The sequence below is a fragment of the Mchenga conophoros genome, linkage group LG16, assembly GCF_057382185.1.
Source record: "Mchenga conophoros isolate Kocher_MC1m ecotype Shallow Benthic linkage group LG16, M_conophoros_male_GT1.1, whole genome shotgun sequence".
In the NCBI taxonomy this organism is placed as follows: Eukaryota; Metazoa; Chordata; class Actinopteri; order Cichliformes; family Cichlidae; genus Mchenga; species Mchenga conophoros.
Genome location: NC_140541.1, coordinates 29,385,060 through 29,412,956, shown reverse-complemented (window position 1 = coordinate 29,412,956; position 27,897 = coordinate 29,385,060). Strand labels below are relative to the sequence as shown.

Sequence of the window (27,897 nt, the reverse complement as noted above, 5' to 3'; positions counted from 1 at the left end):
GGCTAGAATCCAAAGTGTATGACATTTCAGGAAAAAAAAAAGCACAGAAATGAGCGCTGCTTTTCGGTCTGGTTACTACTGTTTATGTCAGATACTGGTACCCATCCCTACCCATCACTAGGGAACAGAACAAACCAGACATCAATTACAACAAAAATGACACTGACCCAGCCAGCATAAGATAAGATAAGATAACCTTTATTAGTCCCACACGTGGGAAATTTGTTTTGTCACAGCAGGAAGTGGACAGTGCAAAAGTTATGACGCAAAAATTAGAATACAATAAGAATAAATACAGTACACAGCTGTACAGAATAGAATAAAATAATATACTATATACAGTAGAATAAAATAGAATAAAAATATACAATAAGATAAAAATAGAATACGAATGCTATATACAACTGAGTAAAAATACAACGATGCCAGAAAGGATTATTGCACTTAGTGTTATTGCACATGTGTGGATGTGTGTGTTTGTTCAGTTAAAGTCTTTGTTGTGGAGTCTGACAGCAGTGGGGAGGAAAGACCTGCGAAATCTCTCCGTCCCACACCGTGGGTGCCGCAGTCTCCCACTGAAGGAGCTGCTCAGTGCTGTCACAGTCTGCTGCATGGGGTGGGAGACGTTGTCCAACAGGGATGACAGCTTAGCCGCCATTCTCCTGTCACTCACCACCTCCACTGGGTCCAGAGGGCATCCTAGAACAGAGCTGGCCCTTCGGATCACCCTGTTCAGTCTCTTCCTGTCCCCAGCAGAGATGCTGCCGCCCCAGCAGACCACACCATAAAAGATAGCAGAAGCCACCACAGAGTCATAGAAGGTCTTCAGGAGTGGGCCCTCCACCCCAAACGACCTGAGTCTCCGCAGCAGGTACAGCCTGCTCTGCCCTTTCCTGTAGAGGGCGTCTGAGTTATGAGTCCAGTCCAGTCTGTTGTTCAGATGAACACCAAGGTACCTGTAGCTGTCCACAGCCTCAATGTCCATACCTTGGATGTTCAGTGGTTGCAGTGGCGAATGCTTGTGCCTGCGGAAGTCTACCACCAGCTCCTTGGTTTTACTGGCGTTGATCTGGAGGTAGTTCAGCTGGCACCAGTCCACAAAGTCTTGAGTCAGTCCTCTGTACTCCTTGTCGTCCCCATCAGTGATGAGGCCGACTATTGCAGAGTCATCAGAGAACTTCTGCAGGAAGCACTGGGTGGAATTGTGGGAGAAGTCTGCAGTGTAGATGGTGAAGAGGAACGGAGCCAGAACCGTTCCCTGTGGGGCCCCCGTACTGCAGACGACCCTGTCCGACACACAGCCCTGAGTCCTCACATACTGTGGTCGGTCGGTGAGGTAGTCCAAAATCCAGGTAGTGAGGTGATGGTCCACTCCAGAGTTCTCCAGCTTGTCCTTCAGAACCGAGGGAAGAATAGTGTTGAAGGCACTGGAGAAATCAAAGAACATGATTCTCACAGTGCTTCCAGCGGTCTCCAGGTGAGCGAGGGAACGATGTAGGAGGTGAATGACGGCATCATCCGCTCCAATGCCAGGCTGGTAGGCAAACTGAAGTGGGTCCAGTGATGAGCTTGTTAGGCGCCGAAGCTGAGCCAGGACCAACCGCTCCAGGGTCTTCATCAGGTGGGATGTCAGAGCCACCGGCCTGTAGCTGTTGAGGTCCTTGGGGCGTGAAGTCTTTGGCACTGGTACAACACAGGAGGTTTTCCAGAGCTGTGGGACTCTTCCCAACCTCAGGCTCAGGTTGAAGAGGTGCTCCATCACCCCACACAGTTGGTCCGCGCAGGACCTGACGACCCTCGAGCTGATGCCATCTGGGCCCGCTGCCTTCTTGCCATTAATCCTCCTCAGTTCCCTCCTAACCTGGGTGGTTGAGAGACAGGCTGGAGCCTTGCGTTGAGTGTGTATTGGATGCCGTTGTTGGGGGTGGGGAGGAGTGTCTTGTCTGCCTTAAGAAATGTTTAGGAATATTACAAATTGGGTGATATGCCTAATAGCTTCTCATGTGTTCAGCATTGTCAAAGGTTACATTTTAATTAAAACCACAATCTAGTAATGTTCTGTCTTTAACCTTCCTAATTTGTTTTTTGTCCTAACCTAACACTAAATTGCCAGTGAAAACAAAAATTACATAAATAAAGAAAAGTAAAGAAAATTACGGTCTCACGCAGGAGTCAAACCCTAGTTTCTAAATGATGTCAGTAATAGGAAATTCACCACTTTGTCAGCCTCGCTGGCGTCAAGAATCATTAGTATTACTCCTATGCTAAAGCTTTAGTAGAAGTTGCACATCAGTTGGTGTCCCCGCCCCTTATCCCCCTTAAAATCCTAACTTGAAGATGCAGAATTTGCTTCCTATTAATATGGATGTCATTCATGAAGGTAATACCCAAGCAAATAGCAATTTTATTATGATCTGTGCTGCAGTTGTAAGACCTGGCACTCGAATCCTTCCTAAAACCCTCTCCCCAGTCCCTACTGACATTGTCGTGATGTTACTGCTTTCTCACTGCAGTCATGCAATTTATTCTGTAAAAAGCTCTTAATGTTTTGCTTTTATTCCCCTTGTTTTTTAGTGTATTGCATTTATAAAATGAGGTTGCTGTTGTAAAATGTGTGACTTTGGGATATCCTTTAAGTGTGTGAGCTCTCATAAAAAGAAAAAAGAGATTTGTGGGATTAAAATATAATTGCATTTTATCATAAGAATCAAGAATCGCACTAACTGTACCATAACATAAAACATGTGGCATTTTACCCAGCTAACTATTTTAATTGGAATTATGTTTTGTAAAATATATTTTTTGTTTTTATTTTTTGTTTTTGAAGGCTCTGATAGGATGAATTTCTTAGACAACCAAGAAATTGAGGCACTAGTAGCTAACACTGTATTTTAAGCGAAAGCATAATTCTGGCAACCACTACCAATCAGCAATCAGAAAACAAAAATAAAAATAATGATGAGGAAAATGCAAATAGTTCATCCAATCTGGGAATCACATCAGCTTTAAGTAAATCATGCTAGCTCACTGCATGTGACAATCCCACCACCTCCTAACAACAGTATGTTGCTGTCATTAGAAGGACTACATTGTGTGATTATTTCAACAAGTGTCTGAATAAAATTTGACCAACTAATTTAGTTTGTGTGGCTATTTCTGTGTGTATAGATTAATAAAATGATTAGGTTCCATTCAGTAATCCAAATCAAGTGAGTAAACTTTGGAAATAAATCAAGAGAGGATACATACACATAATTCGGTAGTAGAACGACTTTTAGCAGCTATATCTTGAAGTAATCATTTTCTGTATGGCTTTATCATCTCACATAACTGTGGAGGACATTAGGCCCCTCTTTTAACAAAAGAAACTGTTTATTGGGCTTGATTGCTATTTAAAAGTCGGTGCTATTGTTCAGATATTTTTTCTTTTTTTTTTTTTACAGCCCATTTTTTGTGCTTGTTGCATTACAGTTTTACTAAAGTAAATGACTCATTGTCTTGATACATGCTCAATCATCCAGGTAAGTACATCTTTTTTCTGTTAATATTTTTTATATGGACCAGCCTGTATCCTTATGATGTTAAGACTGCTAGATGAGCTGTTAGTGACACTGAGTTAGTCATGACTATGCTTTCTGTGTTTTTTCTCTCCCCTTTTGGTATCCTGTTCCTGCTGGATGAACCACTTCATGATAATCCTCATCTGATGACTCCGCTGTGCTATCCTGCCTGGTAGATTCTCCTTGCTGCGGGTGTATGCTTCTGCCAGCTGGATGCTGTTACTGGATAGTACACCGTTCCAATGGCGCGGTAGGAACAAATTGAAACACACTAAAAGAAAAGGGTTATTGTTTAAAATTGTGTTTTAATAAATGTGTTAATGTTAATTAAGTGTTCATTGTGTGCTGGAGGTCCTACTGGTCCTATGGTGGAGCAGCTATTACCTCTCCTTTAAGAAACTTGCCTCTGATGGGATACAGATATTTGGGACACATTTCAATTCTTGTAAGGGTTTAAAAAATACACAAACTTGGAAGAGTTGGCTGGATTTGTACAAAATGAGATGGCTGGCAATGGAAAGATGCAATTCGATTGTTACATGTTTAACCCTTTAAAGCCGGTCGGAGCAGGCACGCTCTGTTTTGCGTAACTATTTTTAAATCCCTGTAGAACCGGGAACTGCGTAAGCTAGCGCAATAATTTTTTTTGCATATGAAACCAGAGTTGTATGTACATCTTATGCCATCAGCTTGTCCTAAGTCACGGTTTCCTTCCACATAAAGCTTTGCAAAAATTGCATGAAAAGAGCTTGCGGGAACAAAAACATAATATTCTAGAAACAGGCTTTGCCGATCTGATCAGCTGTTCGTAACACTTCCCACATTGAAACAGACGTCAGTGCGAACGATTGCATGTCCACCATTTCCTGCCCGAAACCGGAAGTGACGTCATTTTCGCGGAAAATGTAGTTTTTTACTTGTAGGCCTTAAGAGCCTATACTGGTGTTTTTATAAGTCATGTTTGACTTTATGCTTTTCTGAATAGTTGCTGGGATGCTTAGAACTCGAATTGCACTGCTTAAAATAGTTTATTTTGATGCACATGCTGTTTTCTTTGCAAATTTGCATCATAGGATTGTTTGTCATTTTTCCTACAGTATATAAAAATTGGTGTATCTCAAAAATAAAACTATGAAGACACTCAAAATAAATTTCCTGTTGTTGTAAACTATTTTTTGCAACTTTTTTGTATTTAAAGTTTTGAGGGATAAGCCTCTTAAATTTCTCCAAGTAGAAATATATTTAAAAAAAACCAAAAACGATTTTCAATTTTTTTTGTAGTTTGTTGCACTTTTTTGCAATTAATGTAGTTACTATGGACTTAATGCATACATATTATTAAAATATGGGCGTCCTGTTGTCGTGCTCGACACTCCTGGACACTCCTGGACTCTTTGACTCGACTTTTGCTGGATACTGATCTGAAACGCTTTTTTTGCTGCGTCACGACTGACTTTTTAGCTAACGTAGGCTAAAGTGGCAGTTTCTATTTTTGTTTTTGACGCTGTCGCCGGTACGAGATTCCGGAATGGCACCACTTACCTCAACATCCAGCTGTGAAAGCTGCATCAACCTGAGCCAAAAAGTGATCGAGCTGGAACAAAGGATATCCACGCTATACCAAATCCAGGGGGCTGAATGCGAACTTGACACGATCCTCCTTGGCAAAGCTCAAACCACCGCTACTAGCGCTGAGCTAGCCGACACAGTGCACCATCCAGCTGCTGTGTCCCAAGATCCCGCCAACAGTCAACACAGGCTCTCAACTTGCGTCGCTGGTGCTTCTGCCAAGGACGAGAACTCCTGGTTTCAGCTAGGGGCCAGACACAAGGCTCTGGTCAGCTCCACTCCACTCCAACCAGCGCCATGGACCGTGGCTGAGACGCGTGGTGGCTGCAGAGGGGGCAGGAGGATCCGTCTCTCGCACCCTCACCCCTCCGGCGCGGTAGTACTGGAGAATAAATTCAATGTCCTGGATCCTGTGGACTTTCCTCCTCTGACCGCTAGCCCTCGCCATCCCGCTGTGTCGCTGAGGTCTGCGCCATCTCCACCACTACGCCCCCGGAGTCGCGGCGGGCAACCCGACGCTGTGGTGCAAACTCACCGCGGAGAGCTGTGCTTTACCCCGGCTCCTCGGAGAAGAGGACCCACGGCGCGGCTACCTGGGAGTCACTCACGCAGTCCGGCTGGCGCATTTCCATCTGAACACCCCCGGTGTCGAGGCGCAGGCGTCTCAGATGGCCAACAGCCCCTGGTGGCACCTCCTCTCTCCACGCTGGTCCTCGGGGATTCCATCGTCAGGAACGTGCGGATGAGGGGGGCGCTCACGCTGTCGTTCCCGGGAGCCACTGTTGTTGACATAGTGGACAGAATTCCCAACATTCTGGCATCCCACCCACAGGTTAACCGGCTCATCATCCACATCGGCACCAATGACATCCCCAAACAGCAATCTGAGCTGCTGAAGTTGGACTTCCTCCAACTCTTCAGCCTCCTTGGTCAGTTGCAGGTGAGTGCTTTTATCTCCGGGCCCACCCCCACCTGTGGCAGAGGGATAGGCCGTTTCAGCCGGCTGCTTAGCCTTAACACCTGGCTTTCCTCCGCCTGTGTCTCCCACGGCGTGGGTTTTATTAACAACTTTGATGCCTTCTGGGAGAGGAGGCATCTTTTTGGGGCAGACGGGCTCCACCTCAACGCCTGGGGACGCCGTTTGCTGTCCGCCAATTTGGCATTTGGCGTACAGCACTCCCGCACATCGCCCTGTCACTACACGCTGATCCATCTGCCACTGACTGATGTCCCCTTGGTCCCAGCTCCTATATTTGTTCCACTTTTAACAGTAATACACAAAACTCTGGACTAGGACCTCTCTCTCCCACAGTCAACACAATACCCGTCATAATCACAAACAGAGAGCAACAGAATTATCATAAATCCAGTAACTCCAAAAACATTAATAACCTCCGGCCTCTTCAAAAATATCAACATCCATCCAACTCTATTGTCAAAAAATCCACCAGTCTCAATCAGCATGGCACTTTTAAATGTACGCTCTCTGTCGAACAAGTCTTTTATTATTAATGATTTAATTTTAGATAATAAACTTGACTGTTTATTTTTAACTGAAACATGGCTGGGCTCGGATGCACCAGTTGTTCTCACTGAGGCCTCCCCACCAAATTTTAATTTCTCTTTTTCTATTAGAAGTGGTAAGAGAGGTGGTGAGACTGCATCTTTAACCAACAACACACTCACCTCCAAACAAATTTTATTTGATCATTTTACCACTTTTGAATTCCATGCTATTGTTTTCAGCAGCCCTCCAGTTTTATCTGTCACAATTTATAGACCACCTAAAGACAGCGCTGCTTTTATCAAGGAATTCTCAGAATTTTTAACAAACATACATTCAAACTATAATATGATAATTTTAACCGGTGATTTTAACCTGCACATAGATAATCCTTCTGACCCTGCAGCAAAAGAATTCTTAAACATTCTTCACTGTTTGGATTTTACCCAGCACGTCACGCAGCCGACTCACAACAGAGGACACACTCTGGACCTGGTCATCACCCATGGGCTGTCCACCAGTGTGTCCTCTGTTGTTGACTTGGCTGTCTCTGACCACTACTGTGTGTTTTTTAACATCACCGGTTTTATTCAGCGGGAGACCTCGGTGCGAACTGTGAGGAGGCGCTATCTAACCTCTGAAGTGGCTGCAAATTTTACCAGGGTTTAGACGAATGCCCCCCTGTGATTTTACCTGCACCCTGCGATCTGATTTTTAATCATTTCAACAGCAAACTGAAGAAAAGCCTTGACTCCGTTGCTCCACTCACCACCAAAAAGATTAACGTAAAACACGTATCACCCTGGAGAAACGAAGAAGTCAAAAAACTCAAAAGAAATTGCAGGGCAGCAGAAAGGAGGTGGAGGAAAAATAAAAATACTATCAACCATCAAATATTTTGCGAGCAACTTAAAATGTACAATAATACACTAAGGAACTCAAGAAATTCATACTTTGCCAAAATAATCAGTAATAACAAAAATAATCCCAAGGTCCTCTTTTCCACCATAGATCATTTATTTAACCCTGATTTTAACAGCTCCTAAAGAACCCCCACAGACTCACTCTGCGAGCAGTTTGCAGACCACTTCAGGGGAAAAATCAGCGCCATCAGATCTGATATTTTATCTAATCGCGATATGTTTGTAAACACATCTGATGGCTCGATTGTACCTGAGGAGACACTGGACAGCTTTGTCCTGGTTAATGCTGAGAACCTTCAGAAAGTTTTCTCCACAGTGAGACCCACCACATGTCTTTTAAAGAGTGAAGAAGGGATTGGATCTAAAACACTTTATGGATTTTTTGAGGCTGAGCTTTTATACATGATGAATTGCTCTCTTCAGTTGGGTGTCTTCCCTGCTGCCTTTAAAACGGCGGTGGTGAGGCCCCTTCTGAAGAAGAGCAATTTGGATTGTAATGATTTTAATAACTACAGACCTGTATCCAACTTACCATTTTTAAGTAAAATCTTAGAAAAACTTTACTCAGATTACTGATTTTCTCAATGATAGACAGATCCTGGAGATATTCCAGTCTGGATTTAGGGTGAACCACAGCACAGAGACGGCTCTCCTAAAGGTTTTAAATGATCTTAGATGTAACTGGGACTCCCAAAAGCTCTCAGTCCTGGTGCTACTGGATCTAAGCGCAGCCTTTGATACAGTAGACCACGCTATTCTTTTAAACAGACTGAAACACATGGTGGGCCTCTCTGGTGCTGTACATAACTGGTTCACTTCCTATCTCTCTAACAGAACTTTTATGGTGAGTATGGATACATGCTCCTCTAAGATCCATAGAATGACATGTGGTGTGCCTCAAGGGTCGGTTTTAGGCCCTGTACTTTTTAATTTGTATATGCTCCCTCTCGGCAGTGTCATCAGGAGGCATGGAGTGAACTTCCACAGTTACGCTGATGACACGCAGCTGTACATCTCCGTGTCTCCTGATGACACCAGACCAATGGATGCCCTTTTTAAACTGTATCTTAGATATACGATCTTGGATGGCAGAAAACTTAACAGCTTAACCAGGACAAAACTGAAGTTTTAATCGTCGGTCCCGAGGCTCAGAGAGAGAAACTCTTGTCTAAATTACAGGCATTTTCACTATGTCCTTCGCTACAAGTGAAAAACCTGGGTGTTATTTTTGACTGAGCTTGGTTTTATCCCACATGTTAAACATGTAACCAAAATTGGATTTTATCATCTAAAAAAATATAGCCAGAGTCCGCCCTATTCTCTCTCGGGCCAACACTGAGATGCTGATGCATGCTTTTATTACCAGTCGCATTGATTACTGTAATGCCCTGCTCTCTGGTCTTCCTAAGAAGAATATTTCAACTTTACAACTTTTGCAAAACTCGGCAGCTCGTGTGCTGACGAAGACCAGAGGGCGGGCCCACATTACACCGGTTTTAGAATCGCTGCATTGGCTCCCCGTGTGTTTCAGGATCGATTTTAAAGTTCTTTTATTGGTTTTTAAATGTCTTAATGGTCTTGGGCCTTCTTATCTCTCAGATCTGCTTTTACCATACGAACCCTCGCGGACCCTGAGGTCCTCTGGTGCTGGCCTTTTGATTGTCCCTAAAGTCAGGACACATACTCACGGAGAGGCAGCTTTTCAGTGGTATGGTCCTCGTCTGTGGAACAGCCTGCCGGAGGAGCTCAGGGCCGCAGAGAACGTACATGTTTTTAAGAACAGGCTCAAGACCCACCTTTTTAATTTAGCTTTTACTTAGCGTTTATTTATTTTATGCTTATTTATTCTATCCTGTTATTCTATTATTAATTTAGACTTTACCTAATATTTATTGATTTTATTCTTATTCATTTTTTAACCTTCTTACTCTATTTATATTTATATTGTATCCTGTTCTTATTTTATCATTTTACCCTGTATATATCCTATTGTGTCATATCTCCAGTGTTTCCTCAGAGGGCGCTCTCTGCACCGGGGCTGTGATCGACTGTGGCTGCTGGGTCTCTGGGGGTCCTCTCAGCCTGGCTGGGGGGCTCCTTGGCCTCCCTCCTGCTGTGTGCCCAGCCTGGAGGTGTCACAGTCCGCTGTGACGGACCGAGTGGAGAATGCGTGTAATGGACCCAGGTGCGTACACAAGTGAACAGACGGGAGTGAGCTTTAACAGAAGGCGAGCCTTTAATATGGCTGAAAACAAGGTGTGCAAATACAGCAGGGATGGCGTGGCTAAACAAAAACCTAAACTGGGAACAAACTATGGTGAGGCTATTGATTGATTGATAGGTAATTTATTTCAACATGTGAACAATATACAAGTACATTTAGAAAAGAAATGAGAGAAAAAAAAATATACTATACAAATTACATACAAAAAAACATTCTGATTAATTTACATGTTGAAAGGGAGTGGGAAGAAGTATACACTTATTTAATCCCACCCCTGTCCCATAAATTATCAGTGAATATTTAGTCAGCTTCCTTACTGATATAATTTGTAATAAAAATAGTGAACAGATTTCTGATATACTATAATATCACATCATGAATTTTTTGTTTGTTTGTTTTTAAATAGAGACATTCACTTAATTTAAATATTTTCCTTTTCTTTATAGATCGAGAAGATCATATTTTTATAACTCTTTTTGAACAGTTTTATGTTTGGACATTGCTTTAATTCCATATTCAGTTTGTTCCATAGTTTCACTCCTTGAACAGAAACACAAAAGCCTTTTCTTGTAGTACGTACCTTCATTGTTTTGAAGTTACAAAAACCCCTTAAATTATAACTTCCTTCTTTCAAAAAAAAAAAAAAAAAAAAAAAAAAAAAAAAAAAAAAAAACACCCACCATACTCTGGATATTACCTGGCAGTTCTTTATTTTTTGCTTTGAATAGAATTTGTGCTGTTTGGAATTTCACTATATCGTCAATTTTCAATATTTCAGACTGCAAAAATAGTGAGTTTGTATGTTCCCTATAACCTGCATTGTGGATGATTTGAATTGCTTTCTTTTGAAGAGTAAAAAGTGAATGTAATGTGGTTTTATAGTTATTGCCCCAGACCTCTGCACAATAGCTTAAGTATGGTGAAACCAGTGAACAGTAGAGAATATGAAGTGATGTTCTGTCGAATACCTGTTTTGCCTTGTTTAGTACTGCAATGCTTCGTGATACTTTGGAATGAATATATCTTACGTGAGCTCTCCAGTTAAGTTTTTCATCTATTATTACCCCCAGAAATTAATTTTCACTGACTCTTTCAATATCAACACCATTTATTTGAATCTTTGCATTTGTATTTAAACTACTATTTCCAAATAACATAAGTTTAGATTTATTCAAATTTAATGATAATTTGTTTTTATCAAGCCAGAACTTCACTTTACTTATTTCATTAGTCATATCCTCCAATAAATTCTGCAGATCATCACCAGAGCAAAAAATGTTTGTATCGTCAGCAAAGAGAACCATTTTTAAATACTTTGGACACTTTACAGATGTCGTTAATGCACAAGTTGAAGAATTTTGGACCCAAAACTGACCCTTGGGGTACACCACAAGCAATGTCCATACATAAGGAGCAACCATTTATTTTCACAAACTGCTTTCTGTCACTTAAATAACTCCGGACCCAATCTAAAACTACCCCTCTGACACCATAACGTTCCAGTTTTCTTAGTAATATATCATGATCTATAGTGTCAAATGCCTTTGTCAAGTCTATGAATAACCCAGCCACATATTGCTTTTTGTCTATGGAATTTGTGATGTATTCTATTGAATCTAATAGTGCCGATGATGTTGATCTGCTTGATCTGAATCCGTACTGACTCTCAGTGAGTAGTTTATGTTTATCTATAAATTTTTCCAGTCTGTTTTTAAACAGTTTTTCAAGAACTTTTGAGAATTGAGGTAGTAAAGAGACAGGCCTGTAGTTTGTGAAATGGTGTTTGTTTCCAGATTTGTATAGAGGTATAACTTTTGCTATTTTCATTCTGTCTGGAAATCGACCAGTTTGAAATGATAAATTACAGATGTATGTAAATGGTTTTATAATAGCCTCAATGACTCTTTTAACCACTATCATATCAATATCATTACAATCCAAAGATTTCTGATTTTTACATTTTTTGACAATTTCAAAAACTTCATTTTCATCAACGGCTGTGAGAAACATAGAATATGGATTTCTGTCAATCAGTGTATCGGGTTTTTCCTGTGCTTTCCCAGGATGAGTGATTGTTCTTGCTAAATTTGGTCCAGCAGTTACAAAGAATTCATTGAGACTATTTGCCACAACATCCATATTGTATTCTTCATGGTCATTACAAATGAAATACTTGGGATAGTTCTTTTGTCCAGTCCCACATTTTATAACACTGTTCAGGATTTCCCATAATCTTTTATTATTATTTCTATTTATATCTAATTGCTTCTTATAGTATTCCTTTTTACTAAATCTAAGTATATTAGTTAACCTATTTTTATATCTTTTGTATCTGATTTCAGCATCTTTAGTTCTCGTTCTTAAGAACTCTCTGTATAGAGCATTTTTCTTTATACATGCATTTTGCAGACCTTTTGTTATCCATGACAGTCCATATATTTCTGTTTCCTACTATATTGCTTTATTGGACAGTTGGTATTGTACAGCAATGTAAATATTCTAAGGAATTTATTATAAGCACTATTAACGTCCTGTTCCTGATATACTTCACCCCAGTTTTCCTTCAATAAATCTTTTTTAAATGCATTCATTCTTTCTTCTGTTCTTACTCGTCTGTACTCTTTTTTACTGTCCATTTTATTGATCTTGTAATTCCTATCATAGATTGTAAAAATTGGAAGATGGTCACTTATGTCGTTAATCAGGAGTCGACTTAGTCTTATTTTCAATGTCATTTGCAAAAATGTTGTCTATGAGAGTTGCACAATGTGATGTAATCCTGGTAGGTCTAGTAATTTTAGGGAATAGATTCATACAGTGCATTGTGTTTATAAATTCCTCAGTGGTTTTATGTTTATTTGGGTTTAGCAAATCAATATTGAAGTCTCCACAAATGAAAACTTTTTTGCGAGCTATTTCAATAAATGTTTCTTCTATCCAGTCTTTGAATGTCTCAATACTACTACCTGGAGCTCTGTATATACAGCTAATGATTACATTTTTACTTTTTTCTTTACAAATTTCAACTGTAATACATTATCAACCACCATCGTCATCTTTTCCACCACATTAAATTTCAAGGATTTGTCCACATACAAGGCCACTCCTCCTCCTTTGTTTCGCCTAGTTATAAATGTGAATTCATAACCCTCCAGTTCAAAGTCTGTTCCTTTTTCCATATTGATCCAAGTTTCTGATAAGGCAATGACACTAAATGGATGTGAAAACTGGTTAAGATATTCTTTGATATGACTAAAATTAGCATAGAGACTTCTACAGTTAAAGTGGATAATTGATAATTTATTCTCAGTTTTAATCCTCTGATTGTAGTCTTTATTTGTATAGTAGCAGCAATTGTTAGATGAGAAAAAGTTGTTGTCTGGATCTATTTCATATTCCAAGTCGTGTGTATTGTGATCCATATAGTTAAATGTTTTCAGTTCCAATTGATCATATTCTGCAACTGTCTGACTGATGCAGCTGATTCTTCCAGATGTATCTGAGTTCTTCCTTCCAGTGTGTGTCATGAGTGTGTGGTTGTCTGTTACCTTGTTTGCCGTCCAGATCGTGTTGCTCACTGATATTTTTCGAGATCCGCCATATTTTTAATGGTCAGAACTTTGGCTTCCTCTGGTGATCCGTTTAGTTTAATGAATATTTTGCAGTTCGTCGTCCAAGTGCCTTGGATTTTTCCCAGCTTCTTAAGGTGTCGCGCTTTTTTGGCTATTTCAGCGTTGTGTTTGGTTAGATGTTCATTGATAAAGACATTAGATCCTTTTAATTTTCTTCCTTGTTTCAGCAGCGTAATCTTGTGCTTTCGATTTACAAACCTTAATATAATAGCCGGTATGTTGCCGTTCCTCCTGGGAAGAGGGTGGCATGCTTCGACAGAGTTACAGTCCAGGACAATCCCTTTGGACCGCAGGAAAGCAGCCACCTGTTGTTCCGTGGAGCTAATGTCAAGCTCTCCAGGTTCCTCGTTGCTGTCAGCGGTCACCGCCTGAGCGTATGACCGGGGTTTAATATGGAGCCCAGTGATGATGACGTCGTTTATCCTGGAGTATTGTTCCAGGTCAGCGACCTTACTTTCCAGGTATGCAATCTTTTTATCTTTTTCGGCATTTTGGATGCGGAGGAGCTTTACCTCCTCCACAATTTCAATGATATTTTTCTGCTGCAACCTGATAGTAGAAATTTCCTCCATTATGAAGTCAAGGGACTTTTTAATGTCCTCGACTTCCTCAGCTGTCGGTGTCCTCTTCGGCCCCATTTTATCTGGTTACCCTGGTAGCAGGTTCAGTCAGCTGATTCCTCAGTCAGCTGTTAGCCTGGTAACGCGTTGGCTAGCCTGCAATTACCTCGTTAACTCCGTTAGTCCAGTCCAATATCCTGTATCAAAGTCGTAATCCAGACAGGGTTGTACCAAAAGTTCCAACAATGTGAGTAGTCTTTGCTCCAGAAATTGATGGCCAAATTTCAAAAATCCACAGGACACGATCAAAACACAACTTCCAAACAAATGGCAATGGCTTGGAAGACAACAGACCAGGCATGGAAACACGGAGGGTGGGAACACAGACGACGCGACACAGACTGTAAGAAACACAGAGACTAAATACACATGAGGGATGATCAGGGGAAGTGGCCACACATGGGAACGCAGCTGACATACATGAACTTAACGACAGGACAGGAGGAGTGAGCTGAATACACAGACAGTGAATGCAGGCCTTCAAAGTAAAACAGGAAACATGAGACATGAACCGGGGAGACGTAGTACAGGGGGAGGTGACATAACTGACAGCATGAACTTGACAGTACAAGACACACAGACATAACCACACGAAGGGCAAGGGAGACGTAATGCAAGGGTAACATAATTACAAAAAGGACTGGACTACCTTAAAGAACCTAAGCAAACAATAAACATCAAAATAGGTTAAGCATAACACACTCCCAGTAAACACCAGTATGTGGGCCCCACATGGGCTATGGGGGTTCCAAGTGGGGATGGGCTTACAATGGGCATCCAATCTGGGACCCACCTGGGTTAGCCAAGTAGGACCCACTTGAGCCAGCCCAGATGGGCTATGTTCTATGGGCACCATATGGGTAACATATGGGAAGTTGCATGAACAGGCAACTGAGTTTAACGATCTTAGTTAAGTATAATTATTAGTCATGTGTAAGTATAAACATGAATTAAGATGAAATAACTGATAATAAATTATGCCAGAGGCAGCATATGTATATTTAATTAATAACAAAATATACATATAAAATATATTAATATAAGTGAAACACAAAGAACAGATGTGACTTAAAATTGTAAGACGCTTAATAAAATAAAACAAATGGTTTTACATTTGAGTGGGAAAAAAATTTCACTCCATGTAGGAGTGCTTTTCGAAATCTCGCGTTATTTCATGAAATATCACGAGGTTTTCTCAAACTCGTCCCCCCATTCTGGAACATTCTTCATTTCGCGCCCTTGGACAAAGCTGACAGTTAAGCTGGCAATTTTTGGATTAAGTTCATCTTTGAGCTACGGACTTATTTTCTGCACTAACGGTAAGAACTTTTTGACTTAATTTGAATCCCTAAGTATAAATGAAATGTTTACAAAGTTATGATGCTGCAAAGTAATGTATGGCACAAGTGCTGGCGAACTTTTTCCTAGCACTCAGGCAAGGCTAAGCTAGTTTAAATTTTTAGGTAATGTTGGATTTAGCCAATTTTCAGTTTGAAAGCATTTTCTGGTGTCCTGTATACTGCTTAACTAGCACCAAAATTAATTACTGCGTGTACTTAACATCAAGTTGTACTTAAACATTATCTTGGTTTTTCTCTATGATTAGTATTAATAAAGGACTGTATTAGACCAATTTAACAAAGTTCTAGTTTTTTAGGAGGAATATGGGAGGGTATTTTCACTATCAGAGCAACCAAAATTGCTTTGGTGTTGTCTTTATTAGCTTCATTCCTCACGGCTAAGTGAGGAGGGTAGGCCATGGTCATGAGCAACTAGTCCCCAGCTTTTGCCCCTGTGTCAGGAGCATGCACAGCAGTCAGAGAGGCAGATCAGTGAGCACTCTATTTCTGTAGAAGACATAATCATCATTTTTCTTGCCATTGTTCTCATTTTTCCAGAAAAAGCAAAAAAGAAAATATAGGTGTTCTTGATTTGTTTGGGGTTTTTTTTATACACACTTTAGTATGCAACTTTATATGTGTAGTTGTTTTAGTGAGAACTTCATCAGAAATACTGTACTGACTCAAGAATCTGCCTCTTACTGTTGTGCAAGCTCTGTACATGAGGGAAACTGATTATTTAAGCAGAACTGGTCGGTCTTGTTAGGGCCACAGTGCCAACTCCTTTTACTATGATTGCTGTGGCCCTCCTTTTTTCCTTTTTGTAATGTATATTTGGCTAGAATCTACACATTTATTTATTTATAAAAAAAAAAAAGCAATTGCTCTTTGGATGTGGTCCTAAAGATCTGTGATCTTTAAGTGTTTGTCTGATGCCTTATTTGTGCATGCGCGCTGTTATTTTAATTTGTTTCATTATGGCTTAAATTTGTTTGAATTTTGTGCATGCTCCTTTATCAGCCTTCCTGCATGGACAGCTTGTGTGGTTATTGGCCAGGAGGGTTAGCAATTATCTCAAAACTTGAGATGTTTGTTGTTTTGATTATGACTATGGCTACTTATAAATTGCATAGTCACACTATTACAATAATATGTTATTAATATCTGTATATTGGTTTGATTTTGCTGTTGGACAGTGGAGTGAATAGTAGCAAGGGTTATGTGTGATTTCTTTCTTTCTTTCTTTTTACAGACTTTGACATAAGAAGCAGTGTATATTTCAAAATTCATTTCTATTTAAAATTTGATGCATGCCAGAAATATACTAGTAGGAATCTTTTTTTGAGTTTGTAACAATTAGAATTGTTACTTTATAAAGTGATGTCAGGGTCTTTTATTGTAATACAACAGCTTTTAAGGCTGGTGTAAGCATCACAGCAGATGTCTTTATGCCAAAGTAACTGAGGATAAAACACAGAAAAAAGGAGATTTTCCTAGAGTGGCTTTTTAAATCAGATAGCCTTAGAAATATTCTGCAGTTGAACAAAAACTGAAGAAAACCATGAATCAATATATGAACATTACCTGATGCTGCTGAAGTAAAGCAGAGCAAAGTTACAGAAAATTTTTTTAGAGGTTTTATTAGTGAACAAGGTGAGTTTTTTGCAATTTGGCACAAAAAACAACTGACAACAGCGCTAAGCACAACTGTACACTGATGTATAATAAGCAAGGGAATAATGTGGAAAACATATTTCAGATGGGGAAACTTTTCTTGAAGTATACTACGAGAGAGATGTGCAAGAAGTATGATGTTTTTTGTTTTTTTTTTTGTTTGTTTTTTTCAATCGTGGTGGAAACAAGACAGGAAGAGGGAATTAATGACAGTATTTATCAAATGTGAAGCGTAGTTTGGATCTTCTTTTGCTGCTGGTTCAGTTAATTTTGAATTTTGATTGGAGAGTGATGAAACCTGGAGCTTCAGAATCTGTGAGCTGTCTTTCAGAAAGCAATGGAGCAATCTCAGAGGACAAAGAGCTCAGAAAGTTGTTGAACATTTTAGTTTCGTTTCACAGTAAAATGAGTCAGAGCATCATCAGGACTTAATATTGTACTCTGATTCTTTTGAGAATAAAACACTTGAGGAAGAGCACTACGATTGCGATGAACATGCTAAAGATTATGTTATCATGAAATTTCTGTTGACTAAAGGACTGATGAAACTTTGTGCTATGGCCAACAAAGAGCACCAGGTTGGGGTGTCACTTTGAACGAGCTGGGTGTGGGATATGGGGGTAATGCGCAAGCTTATTTATCTTTGGTTAAAAAGTCCCCGAAAATGCAGACAGTCTACGCAAATTCTAACTGATTTCAGCATTCATGGTTTCTGTCAGGCAATATCTTCCTTAAAGTTTTGCAAGGAAACCAAGGTCTCTCATTGAAATTAGCACGTAGAAAGCAACTGAATTGAGACAAGTTTTGCTTTACACAAGCCCAGTTCTACTGAATAATATACCAAGCCAAATGTATAGATACTTTATACTGTTATCTGTATCTACAAGAATTCATCTAAGTCCTGATTTGTATATTGATAACTGACTGTGATTATGCAGAGGATGTTTTGAAGCAGTTTGTGAAAGATTTTGCTTTGATTTATGGTCTTGACTTTGTTGGTTATAATATACATTCTTTAATACACCTAGCTCAAGATGTACGGAAGTTTGGCCCTTTAGACAGCATTTCCTGCTTCCCATTAGAAACCTTCCTTGGTGGAATTTATTTGGATTCTGGAAGCAGATTGGGAAAGGGAAGCGGAAAAGGAGGTAATTGTGTTGAAAACACCTTAAAAGCAAAAAATTATTGAGATTATAAGAAAAAAAAAACCTGACAGTTTCTTTAGCAGACACTTGCCTTGCTGCTCATCAGGTTCAGATATGATTTCAAAATCGCTCGGGCCCCTTTGGAGGTGGGGTGCCCCCGGCCTCTCGGCCTGGGGCTCGGTCACTCAGGCACAGCTGGGGGCCGGCGGAGCTCACGGGCGCGTCACTGCAACTCCCCCTGACTTCTGCTCCGCGGCTGCTGGGCGAGCCCTCATCTGGGACTCTCCTCAGCTCTTACTGGAACAGTGGCGCGGCTGCCCCTCTGTTGGTCTTCCATGGTCTCTTGTGTTCTGGGGGCCTCTGGATGTCTGGAGTTTTGATCTCCTCCATACCCGCTTCACACCCTGGAGGACGGGGCTGTGGCCCCCCCACACTCCCTAGCAGATCATTACATGGAGAAACCTTTGGAATGCAAGCATGCTGATCCACACAGGTATGCACACATGGGTATTCACAGACGCGGACTAAAGCTTTCTTGGCTGCTGCCTCAAAGCACACTGTGCGCTGTCTATCTTGCGTGCTGCACAATATCGTTTATTATTTAGTAAATATTGATATCTATGACTAGCTAGTTTATTGTGATGGTGCTTTGTTTTCTCTATTATTATGTTGCTCTTTGTTGTTTGCTGTCTCCTCTGTTTGTTTTTTTTGTTTGTTTGTTTTTTTTCTCCATACAGGTGACCCAGGAGTTCTTTTTTTTTTTTCTCTCTCTTCCCCCCCCCTTCTCACCGTCTCTTCTCCCCTTTGGTTTTCTTTCTTTCTCTCCCCCTCTTTCTCTCATTCATTCCCCCTGTCCTATTTATTTAAAAAAAAAAAAAAAAAAAAGACAAAGGATGAACTGAAGCTCTGCCATCACGTAATGTCGCATACTGCTGTTTCTGATGTCATTTAGAAAAAAAAGAAAAAAAAAAGATACGATTTCAAAATAGCGCTTTATAATTTGTTGACTTTTAAAAATCTGTTTTAGACTTTTTTTTGATGCCATTATATACATTAATGTTTTTAGTTTGTAGGACTAACCAGTACCCTAAATTATGTGTTTGGATTATTATTTATTTGTGTGTGTATGTTTGTTGTATTTTGTTTGTTTGTTTGTTTTAAGGCCAGTGATCCCGTCGACCTCTGATGAGGATTGGGACAACACTGCGGAACAGCCAGAGACCTCACCACCATCAGCAATGGAGAATAGACATTCAAGTGAAACTCACTTCCTGAACATCACTCATCCATTTGTTCAGCCGCTACAACCCTCAACTCCTTCACCTGTGGTTTCACAACCAGTTCCAAGACAACTTCTACAAGCCACCAATACGAGCATGTTTGTACGTGTTCTAACCCTCCTGGAAGACATTAAGGACACTCAGAGGGTCCACAGTCGAATGCTACAGTCTCTCCTTACACAACGTGATGGACCAGTTGCTGCAGTATTACCCGAGGGTGCTGTATTTCCCATCCGGACAGTAGCAGATGTGGCAGCACTGGAGCAAAAACTGGCAGACCCTGTCTTCCTAAAAGAAGTGGTAAATAATAATGATGTAATAACAATATTCAATGATTAATGCCTCAATCAGTCTGTGTTTCATGCTAGCAGTTATGATCAAGGAAAGTTGCTGTTTGTTCGAACATGGTCAGTGCAATGAAGGAGTGGGAGGAGAGCTGAACAAAAGTTGCTATTTTTGTTAATAAAATAACTTCTCCAAACATTACCTAGTTATAAGTTGTGCCATGCCAAACCCAAAACTTAAGAAATTACTTTTGGTGAATCATTTAGCTCTTTGCATTCACATCAGACAGTGTTTGACTTTGACACCTAACTCTTTCTCAGTCAATTAGCATCAATATTATAGAGCCTAATTACTGTGTAGCTGTGCTTGCTTTCTTTTAGGTGTGACTGATGGTACTACTGTCAGTAAAATTATTGTCCTTGCGTGTCCTAAGGTTGCTGTTGTGGCAGAGATCAGAGGGAGCACTGTTGATGAAGCCACAAGAAGAATGATGGCCTTCATTATGGACAATGCTCTTTCCAGGCAATATAACTTCGTTGGGTGCCATGGAAAGCGGGAATTTCGAGGGCTTAAAGTTTTTGAAGTGCTATATGGTAAGTTCATTAGTTGTAAGATATTTTGTTGATGTTTGAATAACGGATGCTCACTACAGCTGCAGTCATTCAGAAACAACTTTTCTCTCCACCATTGTGAGCGGCTAGCTTCGCAATAACAGAAGTTTGACTTGATTGACGCGGGAATGTTCCCAGTTAGCCTAGCGGTCAGCAAGGAGGCTTCAGCGGTGCATTATGGGATCTGTAGTTTGTATATTATTAGCGCCTCATATCGCCGGGCCATGCATAACAATAATAGTACATCTATATAAAATGATCTTGCGGGCCGGATATAAATGTATGCCGGGCCGGATGTGGCCCGCAGGCCTTGACTTTGACACGTGGTTTAGATAGACTGTACAAATTGTGGAGATGAAACCATCAGCTCATGTTGTTCTGGAGGTTGGTGGCTGCTGGCAGGAATGACCACGTTTCTTTCTGGCTTGTAGCATACTTGAAGAAGTCTCTCACTAAACAGTTTTTTGGTTGCTCACAGAATGTGAATAAGCTCCAGGAACTCCAGAGCCAGCCTCTATTTTTTCCAGTGTAATTAGTAACACACTGATTTATCTGATGGCCCTATTTTTGATTTACATGAAAATAGGGCTGCCACAAACGATTATTTTGATAGTCGACTAGTCACCGATTATTTTTGCGATTAGTCGACTAATCAGATCATCATCCATTGGACGTAAAACTACAGCTTATTGCACCAGCAGCATCTGCTCTTATATAACTATCATTAGCTTACAGCTTTAAGTGTTTATGGTCTGTGCTAACTAAAAATAAAGACAAGATGATAGTTTATTCAATTTTAATTAAATTTGCAGATTGTTTCGGTGAAGTTTAATAAACTCCTTGCTATCTAAAATATAACAGGACACCGGAGTATATTCTGGAGCATCTCACACTTCTGATAATCAGTTGTCTGCTTGACGTTTATTCAGCTGTGTAAAAGCTATAACTTTAATCTCAGACAAACTGATTTACTCAGGAACAAATAAAATACTAAAAAAAAAAAAGCCAAACAATAACATTTTAAGTTATCTAAGTGACTCATATATATTTAACCTGAGTAGCGAAAGACGGCGGTGGGTTTGAAAACGATTTGCGGGGAGTCCGGTGTTCTCACGGCGCTAGTGAGCCTAGCCCCCGGCTCGCTAACGAGCTAGTGGGTAACAGATGTCTCCGAAAACGTCGGAGCGCTTTCGAAAATATGTGGTGTCCTGATAAACTGAGCAGATATTTGAGGTTTACACAGCTACATTCTCGCCTGAAAATATGTTAAACGTTTATTTTGTGACCCAGAAAGAATAATAAGAGTAACATTAAAACTAACTAGCTGCCGCCATTGTTGGAAACTGCGCTGGGCCGCGCTATGAATTCTGGGACACAGCTGCTTCTTCTTCTTCGGGGTTTAACGGTAGCTGGCATCCTTGTACATGCAATGCTGCCATCTTCTGTTTCAGTCCGTTATTACACTCTTAAATCCTGCCACTTATTCCTGCGTCTTTTGTGATCTTACAAAGCTTCAAACGACGCGTCGACTATTAAATCAGTCGTCGACGATTTTGATAGTCGACGTAATCGTGACTAGTCGACAAATCGTGGCAGCCCTACATGAAAATTATTGGCGCCTGCCTGGCACACACCTCAAGAAGTGGAATCTGTTTTCTCCTTGGTAGATGTAGCCCTTGTTACATTTTACTATTTTGTTTTGTGTTCATTATGAGGTGCTGTACCATGCAAAAAACTGGTTAACCACTTGCCTGTTCTAAGCTCTGTGCCAATCACTGAGACAGCCCACAACACCAGTTATCATTGTAACTATGTAGACATCTTTTAAACATTTGTCTTAAATGTTTTAAGGTAAAATGTTTCACATTAATTTAATTTTTGAGTGCCTACTTGGTAAATCATTTTGTAAATAGCTTTTCTGTTTCCATGAATACTCATGGTCTTCAAAGAGTTCAATGTAGGAGGTCAAACAACTTGAACAGCACAACCTCCAAAACAACTTCAGTACTATCGCAAATCTGATTTTGTTTGTGAAAATGCACTAATTTTTTATTTTATTTTATTTCTTTCAGGACCAATGGATTGGTGAATGAGTGAGAAGCTGTGGTTTGCTGCATTTGTTTTTCCTTTAAACGGTATAACATTTATTTGTTATTGTTTTGTGTATACTGTGGACATTTTTGTCAACATGTTCTCCAAACAAAAAATGTATTATATAAAAAAGCATACTGTTTTAAAATTTCATAGTAATCAGTATTAATAAAAAAGATAAACTGGCTTTGTTGTACAGGTGATTTAAATTATAGCTTACTTACATTATCCAAAATTCCATCTGGGCAAACACACTTGGGGCCACCATGGAAACTGAGGACAAAAATAGCTGGGTCTCAGGTTGGTAACCCAAGTGGGCCCCAAGTATCAGACCTGCTTCTATCCATCTGGGCCCCATACTCATTTATTGTCTGGGGCTGATTTGGGACCCATCATTAACCCATCTGGGAAAACACATTTGGGGCCATCATGGAAACTGAGGACAAAAGTAGCTGGGTGCCAGGTGGGTAACCCAAGTGGGCCCCAACCATCAGACCTGCTTCTACCCATCTGGGCCCCATACTCATTTGTTGGCTGGGCCTGATTTGGGGCCCATCCGGGTCCCATCAATAATCCATCTGGGCAAACACATTTGGGGCCACCATGGAAACTGAGGACAAAATTAGCTGGGTCCTAGGTGGGTAACCCAAGTGGGCCCCAAATATCAGATCTGCTTCTACCCATCTGGGCCCCACATATTTTTTTTGACTGGGCCTGATTTGGGGCTTATCTGGGACCCAGCATAAACCCATCTAGGAAAACATATTTGGGGCCACCATGGAAACTGAGGACAAAATTAGCTGGACCCCAGTTGGGTTTCCCAAGTGGGCCCCAAATATTAGCCCTGCTGCTCCCTATTTGGGCCCCACATATGTGTGTTGACTGGGCTGGGTCACACGACCCAGGACCATGACAGGAGGCTGCGGTCTGACGGCTCCCTGTTATAATGTTTCCTCACTTGGCTCATGCGAGCCCAGCCCAATTGTGCGCGTGTGTGTGTGTGTGTGTGTGGGGGGGGGGAGATATGTGTGTATTCACATCATATATGTTAATGAGAGTGCGGGGAGTGAGTTAGAGGGTGGGGTGGGCTGCTTTTAACTATGTAAAGCACTTTGTGCTACATTTTTTTTTTGTATGAAAAGTGCTTTATAAATAAAGATTGATTGATTGATTGATTGATAACAGTTGTATTGATGTATAGCAACTTGAAATGCTCCCAAAAATGGCACTACAGCATGTAAAAATATAAAGTAAGCTCTGGCGAACTTGGTTCTATGGTAGGTCTTAAAGGGTTAAACAAATAATGAAAGGATAATGAAAGAAAGTTTAATGTGAAATTACTGAATTATATGAAATATTATGGCTTTGTCTGCCAGAGTGTTTTTCTTTAAACTACTTGGGACACTGCCTTTTAGTGATGTCACTAAAAGGCAAGGTTCTAATGTTGTGTTGCCATAGTCTCCGGAGTTTACTTTTAAAGCTCACTTACAGAACTGACTTATACAGCTTAGTTAGAAAAGTCAAGCATCCAGACATTTGAAGGACTATTCACTCATTAAGGTGACATTTTCTATTTTAAAAGTTCTCAAAAAATTCAGATGAAAAAGGAAACAAGAAAAGTTACGACTGAGGCAGATAAGAAAGATCCAGGAGATCAAAGTAAGTAAAAAAAAAAAAAATCCCCCAAATAACAGAATCGACATTTCTAACAATGTTGAGGCTCTGTGTATAAAACGATTCATTTTTAGAGGATTTAAATCCTGGTTTTGATTGAAACTAACCTAAGTGCAACATGTCTAATCAAAGAAAGGTTACTGGGGCACTTTGTCTTTTGGTAAAATAATGTGACAAGTTTATTCTTGGACTGAGCAGTGAAAACAGAGCAACAAGTGTCATCAGTATCTAGACTTAGTAGACCTAGTATTGACTCGTGTTGGTGTGTTTTTTTATCAAAAGGATAAACTTGTTATTATATTGTAAGCAATACTAATTAAAAATTCAGTGACATCAAAATCCTTCTAGTCCTGATGTCGAGCGCTCTTTTTCACTAATGTGTTGTTGTTGTTTATAGATTGTAAGAGCAGGATGGCTAAAAGAAAGGCCAGTCCTGAAAAAACGACCCCCATAAAAAGAAGGAGGGTCACTGAGCAGGCTGGTCCTTCCACCAGCTCAGATGCTCATGTGGTCAGGGGAGTCAAGCGAAAGGTCCAACAAGATGAAGCGGGGACAGCCAACACAGCAAAGAAGCGTAAACTTCTTGACCATGTGAGCGGTGACAAGGGGCAGGCATCTTCCTGGTTGGACACTGGTAAAGGTAGGCTAATTAGTTGAGTGAGGGGTAGATTAAGTGTACATCTGGTTGCTAGTTTGAAGATATTAGTGTTTGGGAGATATTTGTGTCTATTATCTAATAAGCTGACGTGCTTTTGGTGTTTTCCACATCTGCAGACTGCAGCATAGAGATTTCAGAGAGCTGCAGTAAAAACAAAAAGGCTGGCAAAAGGAAAGCTGCGGGAGACACCAGGGACCCACCTAAGAAAAAGAAAGTGGACCAGGACAAAACCAAAACTGTTGCCAAAAAGTCAGTGGCTGAACAGAAACGTAAGTAGCAAGCAGCTTGGCTTTTATATTCAGGTGAAGAGCAAAATGAACATTTAGGGTACAGCAGAGAGTAATTTGTGTGACAGCTGTAGTAAAACCCAATTTGTGTTTGTCTGTTTAGGTGACTTCCAAGCGAGATACGTGGAGGAGCACCGGCTTGGAGAAGGAGGGTGTGGAGCAGTGTTTGCTGGCTACCGCATAAAGGATCATTTACCAGTAAGTGTTCAGATGGTGGTAGTAAGACAGGCAGTAACGCAGATAAGGGATAATATCGTAAGCTGTTTTACACCTTTAATTATGTCATACTGAGGAAATGCTCATCAATGCCCTGTGTCTTTTAGGTGGCCATCAAACACATCCCAAAGGGGAACGTGTACTGCAAAGTGAAGGTAAATATGCAAGACTTGAATTGCTTTTACATTAGTGGATTGCATGCAGCGTTCACCTGTGGAACGTCTGTGCCTCATCATCCACTTTGTTGAAATATTTCAGGATGATAACGGGAAGAATGTGTCAGTGGAAGTTGCCATCATGCTGAAGCTTGCAGCTGAAGCAGATGGATCAGTGGAAACATCAGCCCCAGTGTCTCTGTTGGAGTGGTTTGACTTTGGCAGAGAGCTGATCCTGGTGATGGAGAGACCTGTCCCCGCTGTGGACCTGGATAAATATATAGAAGAAAATGGAGGATTTTTGCCAGAGGACAAGGCCAAGGCAAGTTGACTTGCTTTAGAAGAGTCTTAGACTGTACATCATTCAATCAAAGCACAGAGTGTTAGAGAAACATTAACCCATTGATTGATTATTGTCTTTTTCATCGTTTCCAGGTAGGGCTGGGCTATATCATACCATTCACGGTAATACCGGGGTAATTTTGGGCAACGATAGGAAAATGAAATATCGCGATAGAATATGGGTAAAACGCGCATGCGCAGTGCCTTTGTTTACATACGCACATGGCGGTGACGCCGCATGAATTCTGGTTGTGTTTACTGACCTCAAAACGATGACGCACAATGAGAAGAGCGAAAGTGGATCGTTGAATGAAACGGATGAACCAGAACTGGTTTGTAAAAATGCTGCAACTTTAGTGGTGTGGAACTGGTTTAGCTTTCGTCCGTCAGATACACAACAAAGCACAATTTTTGGGAGCGAATGCTAGCGGGGCGTCGTTATTACCGTGTTGTTTGGAAAATACGGCACACTTAAAATCAATCCTTTGATTTTTCTGAAACTCGACAGTGCCCCTTATAATCCCGTGTGACTTATGTATGAATTCTGGTTGTGTTTACTGACCTCAAAACGATTTTATGTACACGGCGACTTTGCTAAGCTACAAAGCAGCACCGCTCGATGGATTGTCGGAGCATTACGGCTATCGTAGGCAGGCGCCTCGCGGAGTGATACGTACTGCACCTCAACATTATATTACCGTATTGTGTGTGTATAACCTCTTTTTAAGTTTTGTGGATATTATACATGGTTATGCTGAGGATATGTCGGCCAATTTCCACTGGAAATGCCTTTTGGTTAAACTGTCAGCAAGGAATTTGCACTGTTACATTTTTATATAACTTTAATGGACATAAAAAAACAGCTGCTTGTTTAAGTGAAAATACATTGATGGGGTTTTTTGCACTAATAGTTGTGGAGTTGTAAAGTATTTTGTCTAGTGTCAATTATATCGTCAGTTATATCGTTATCGCAACTTTTCAAATGTATATCTTGATAAATATTTTTGGTCATATCGCCCTGCTCTATTTCCAGGTCATTCTGAAGCAGCTGGTTGATGCTGCGAAGCACCTGGAGGATAAACACATCTTTCACCGGGACATCAAGAGTGAGAACATTCTAATTGAGACCGGCTCAGATGTACCGCGTGTTCGTATCATCGACTTTGGACTGAGCTGCTTTGTTAAGGAGCAGTCGCAGTACCGCGTCTTCTATGGTAACATATTCTGCTCTTGCTCTTCACAGATGTCACAATTTTCGCCTTTTGTTTTAGAAGAAATTGCAATTGTGTCTGTTTATTAGGTACAGAAATTTACTCCCCTCCCGAGTGGTACGGGCGCAGTTGCTACAGGTGTGGACCCACCACGGTATGGCAAATGGGAGTGGTTCTGTACGAAGCGCTTCATGCGGGAGACTTTAACACCACGAGCTTCCTCAAAAAGCGCCTGAAATTCAAAAGACATCTGTCCAAAAGTAAGAAAACGTCACACTTCAAGACTGACTGATGGCTTGGACCACTGGAACTATCATCTTCATGTTTTTTCTCTTTCCTTTCTTTCCAGACTGCCGGGATTTCTTGGACGCGTGTTTAACCAAAGTCCCGGAGACGCGGCCGACGCTGGAGGAGCTACAGCATCACACGTGGCTGAGATAAGCATATCACACACACACACAAACACACACAATTCAGACGTTATCATTTATGTGTGATGTATGAATTACCTTGCTTTTTTTCAGGAAATAATTTTTTTAATTGGCCCACTTTAAATTTCAGTGTTTTGGAATTCCTGTAACCCCCCCAGCCATCCCAGGAAAGGGGATCTCTCTTTGAATGGGCTTTCCCGAGGTTTCTTCCCGTCAATCTGGCCCCCCCAGGGGAGTTTTTCCTCGTCTTCATAGAGAGCTTGGGCTGGGTCAGGAGCTCCATCAAAACTGTCTTTATTTAATTACTCTAATGTAATCATATACTTTAAAGTAATCAAATAAAAGACAGTAAAAATCTGAAGACTTGAAGTAAACTTCCATTAAAATAAAACTTGTTTAATTCATCTTTGCTGAGGATACTGTGTTATTACTATTTCAAGGGTCAGAACCGGTGCGATACTGGTA

The 27,897-nt window shown here is 40.7% G+C and overlaps 3 protein-coding genes across 7 annotated transcripts; 2 read left to right on the top strand and 1 right to left on the bottom strand.

The window, feature by feature from the left end:
• Positions 1 to 1,690: 1,690 nt before the first annotated feature.
• LOC146557045 (uncharacterized) lies at positions 1,691 to 14,457 on the bottom strand. The gene is made up of 2 exons (XM_085249878.1): positions 13,329 to 14,457; positions 1,691 to 1,947 (listed from the first exon to the last, which is right to left on the bottom strand). The coding sequence occupies exon 1, from the start codon at positions 14,048 to 14,050 to the stop codon at positions 13,355 to 13,357; it is 696 nt and encodes a 231-aa protein (XP_085106004.1). The 5' UTR covers positions 14,051 to 14,457; the 3' UTR covers positions 1,691 to 1,947; positions 13,329 to 13,354.
• Positions 14,246 to 27,793, top strand: LOC146557043 (serine/threonine-protein kinase pim-1-like). Its single transcript, XM_085249884.1, has 9 exons — positions 14,246 to 14,375; positions 24,530 to 24,772; positions 24,907 to 25,059; positions 25,181 to 25,275; positions 25,401 to 25,448; positions 25,552 to 25,770; positions 26,824 to 27,004; positions 27,091 to 27,261; positions 27,351 to 27,793. Exons 1-9 carry the CDS (start codon positions 14,246 to 14,248, stop codon positions 27,440 to 27,442), a joined length of 1,332 nt encoding a protein of 443 aa, XP_085106010.1. The 3' UTR covers positions 27,443 to 27,793.
• On the top strand, positions 15,239 to 22,641 carry LOC146557044 (uncharacterized). Of its 5 annotated transcripts, XM_085249880.1 has the most exons (6): positions 15,257 to 15,351; positions 18,075 to 18,194; positions 18,298 to 18,684; positions 19,354 to 19,771; positions 20,190 to 20,349; positions 22,440 to 22,641. In XM_085249880.1, the coding sequence occupies exons 3-6, from the start codon at positions 18,644 to 18,646 to the stop codon at positions 22,454 to 22,456; spliced, it is 636 nt and encodes a 211-aa protein (XP_085106006.1). In that variant the 5' UTR covers positions 15,257 to 15,351; positions 18,075 to 18,194; positions 18,298 to 18,643; the 3' UTR covers positions 22,457 to 22,641. The 5 variants fall into 5 exon arrangements, with proteins under 5 accessions (XP_085106009.1, XP_085106006.1, XP_085106008.1 ...); XM_085249882.1 differs by having other exon boundaries at positions 15,333 to 15,351; positions 18,129 to 18,684; XM_085249883.1 differs by lacking the exons at positions 18,075 to 18,194; positions 18,298 to 18,684 and having other exon boundaries at positions 15,239 to 15,351.
• Positions 27,794 to 27,897: the final 104 nt, after the last annotated feature.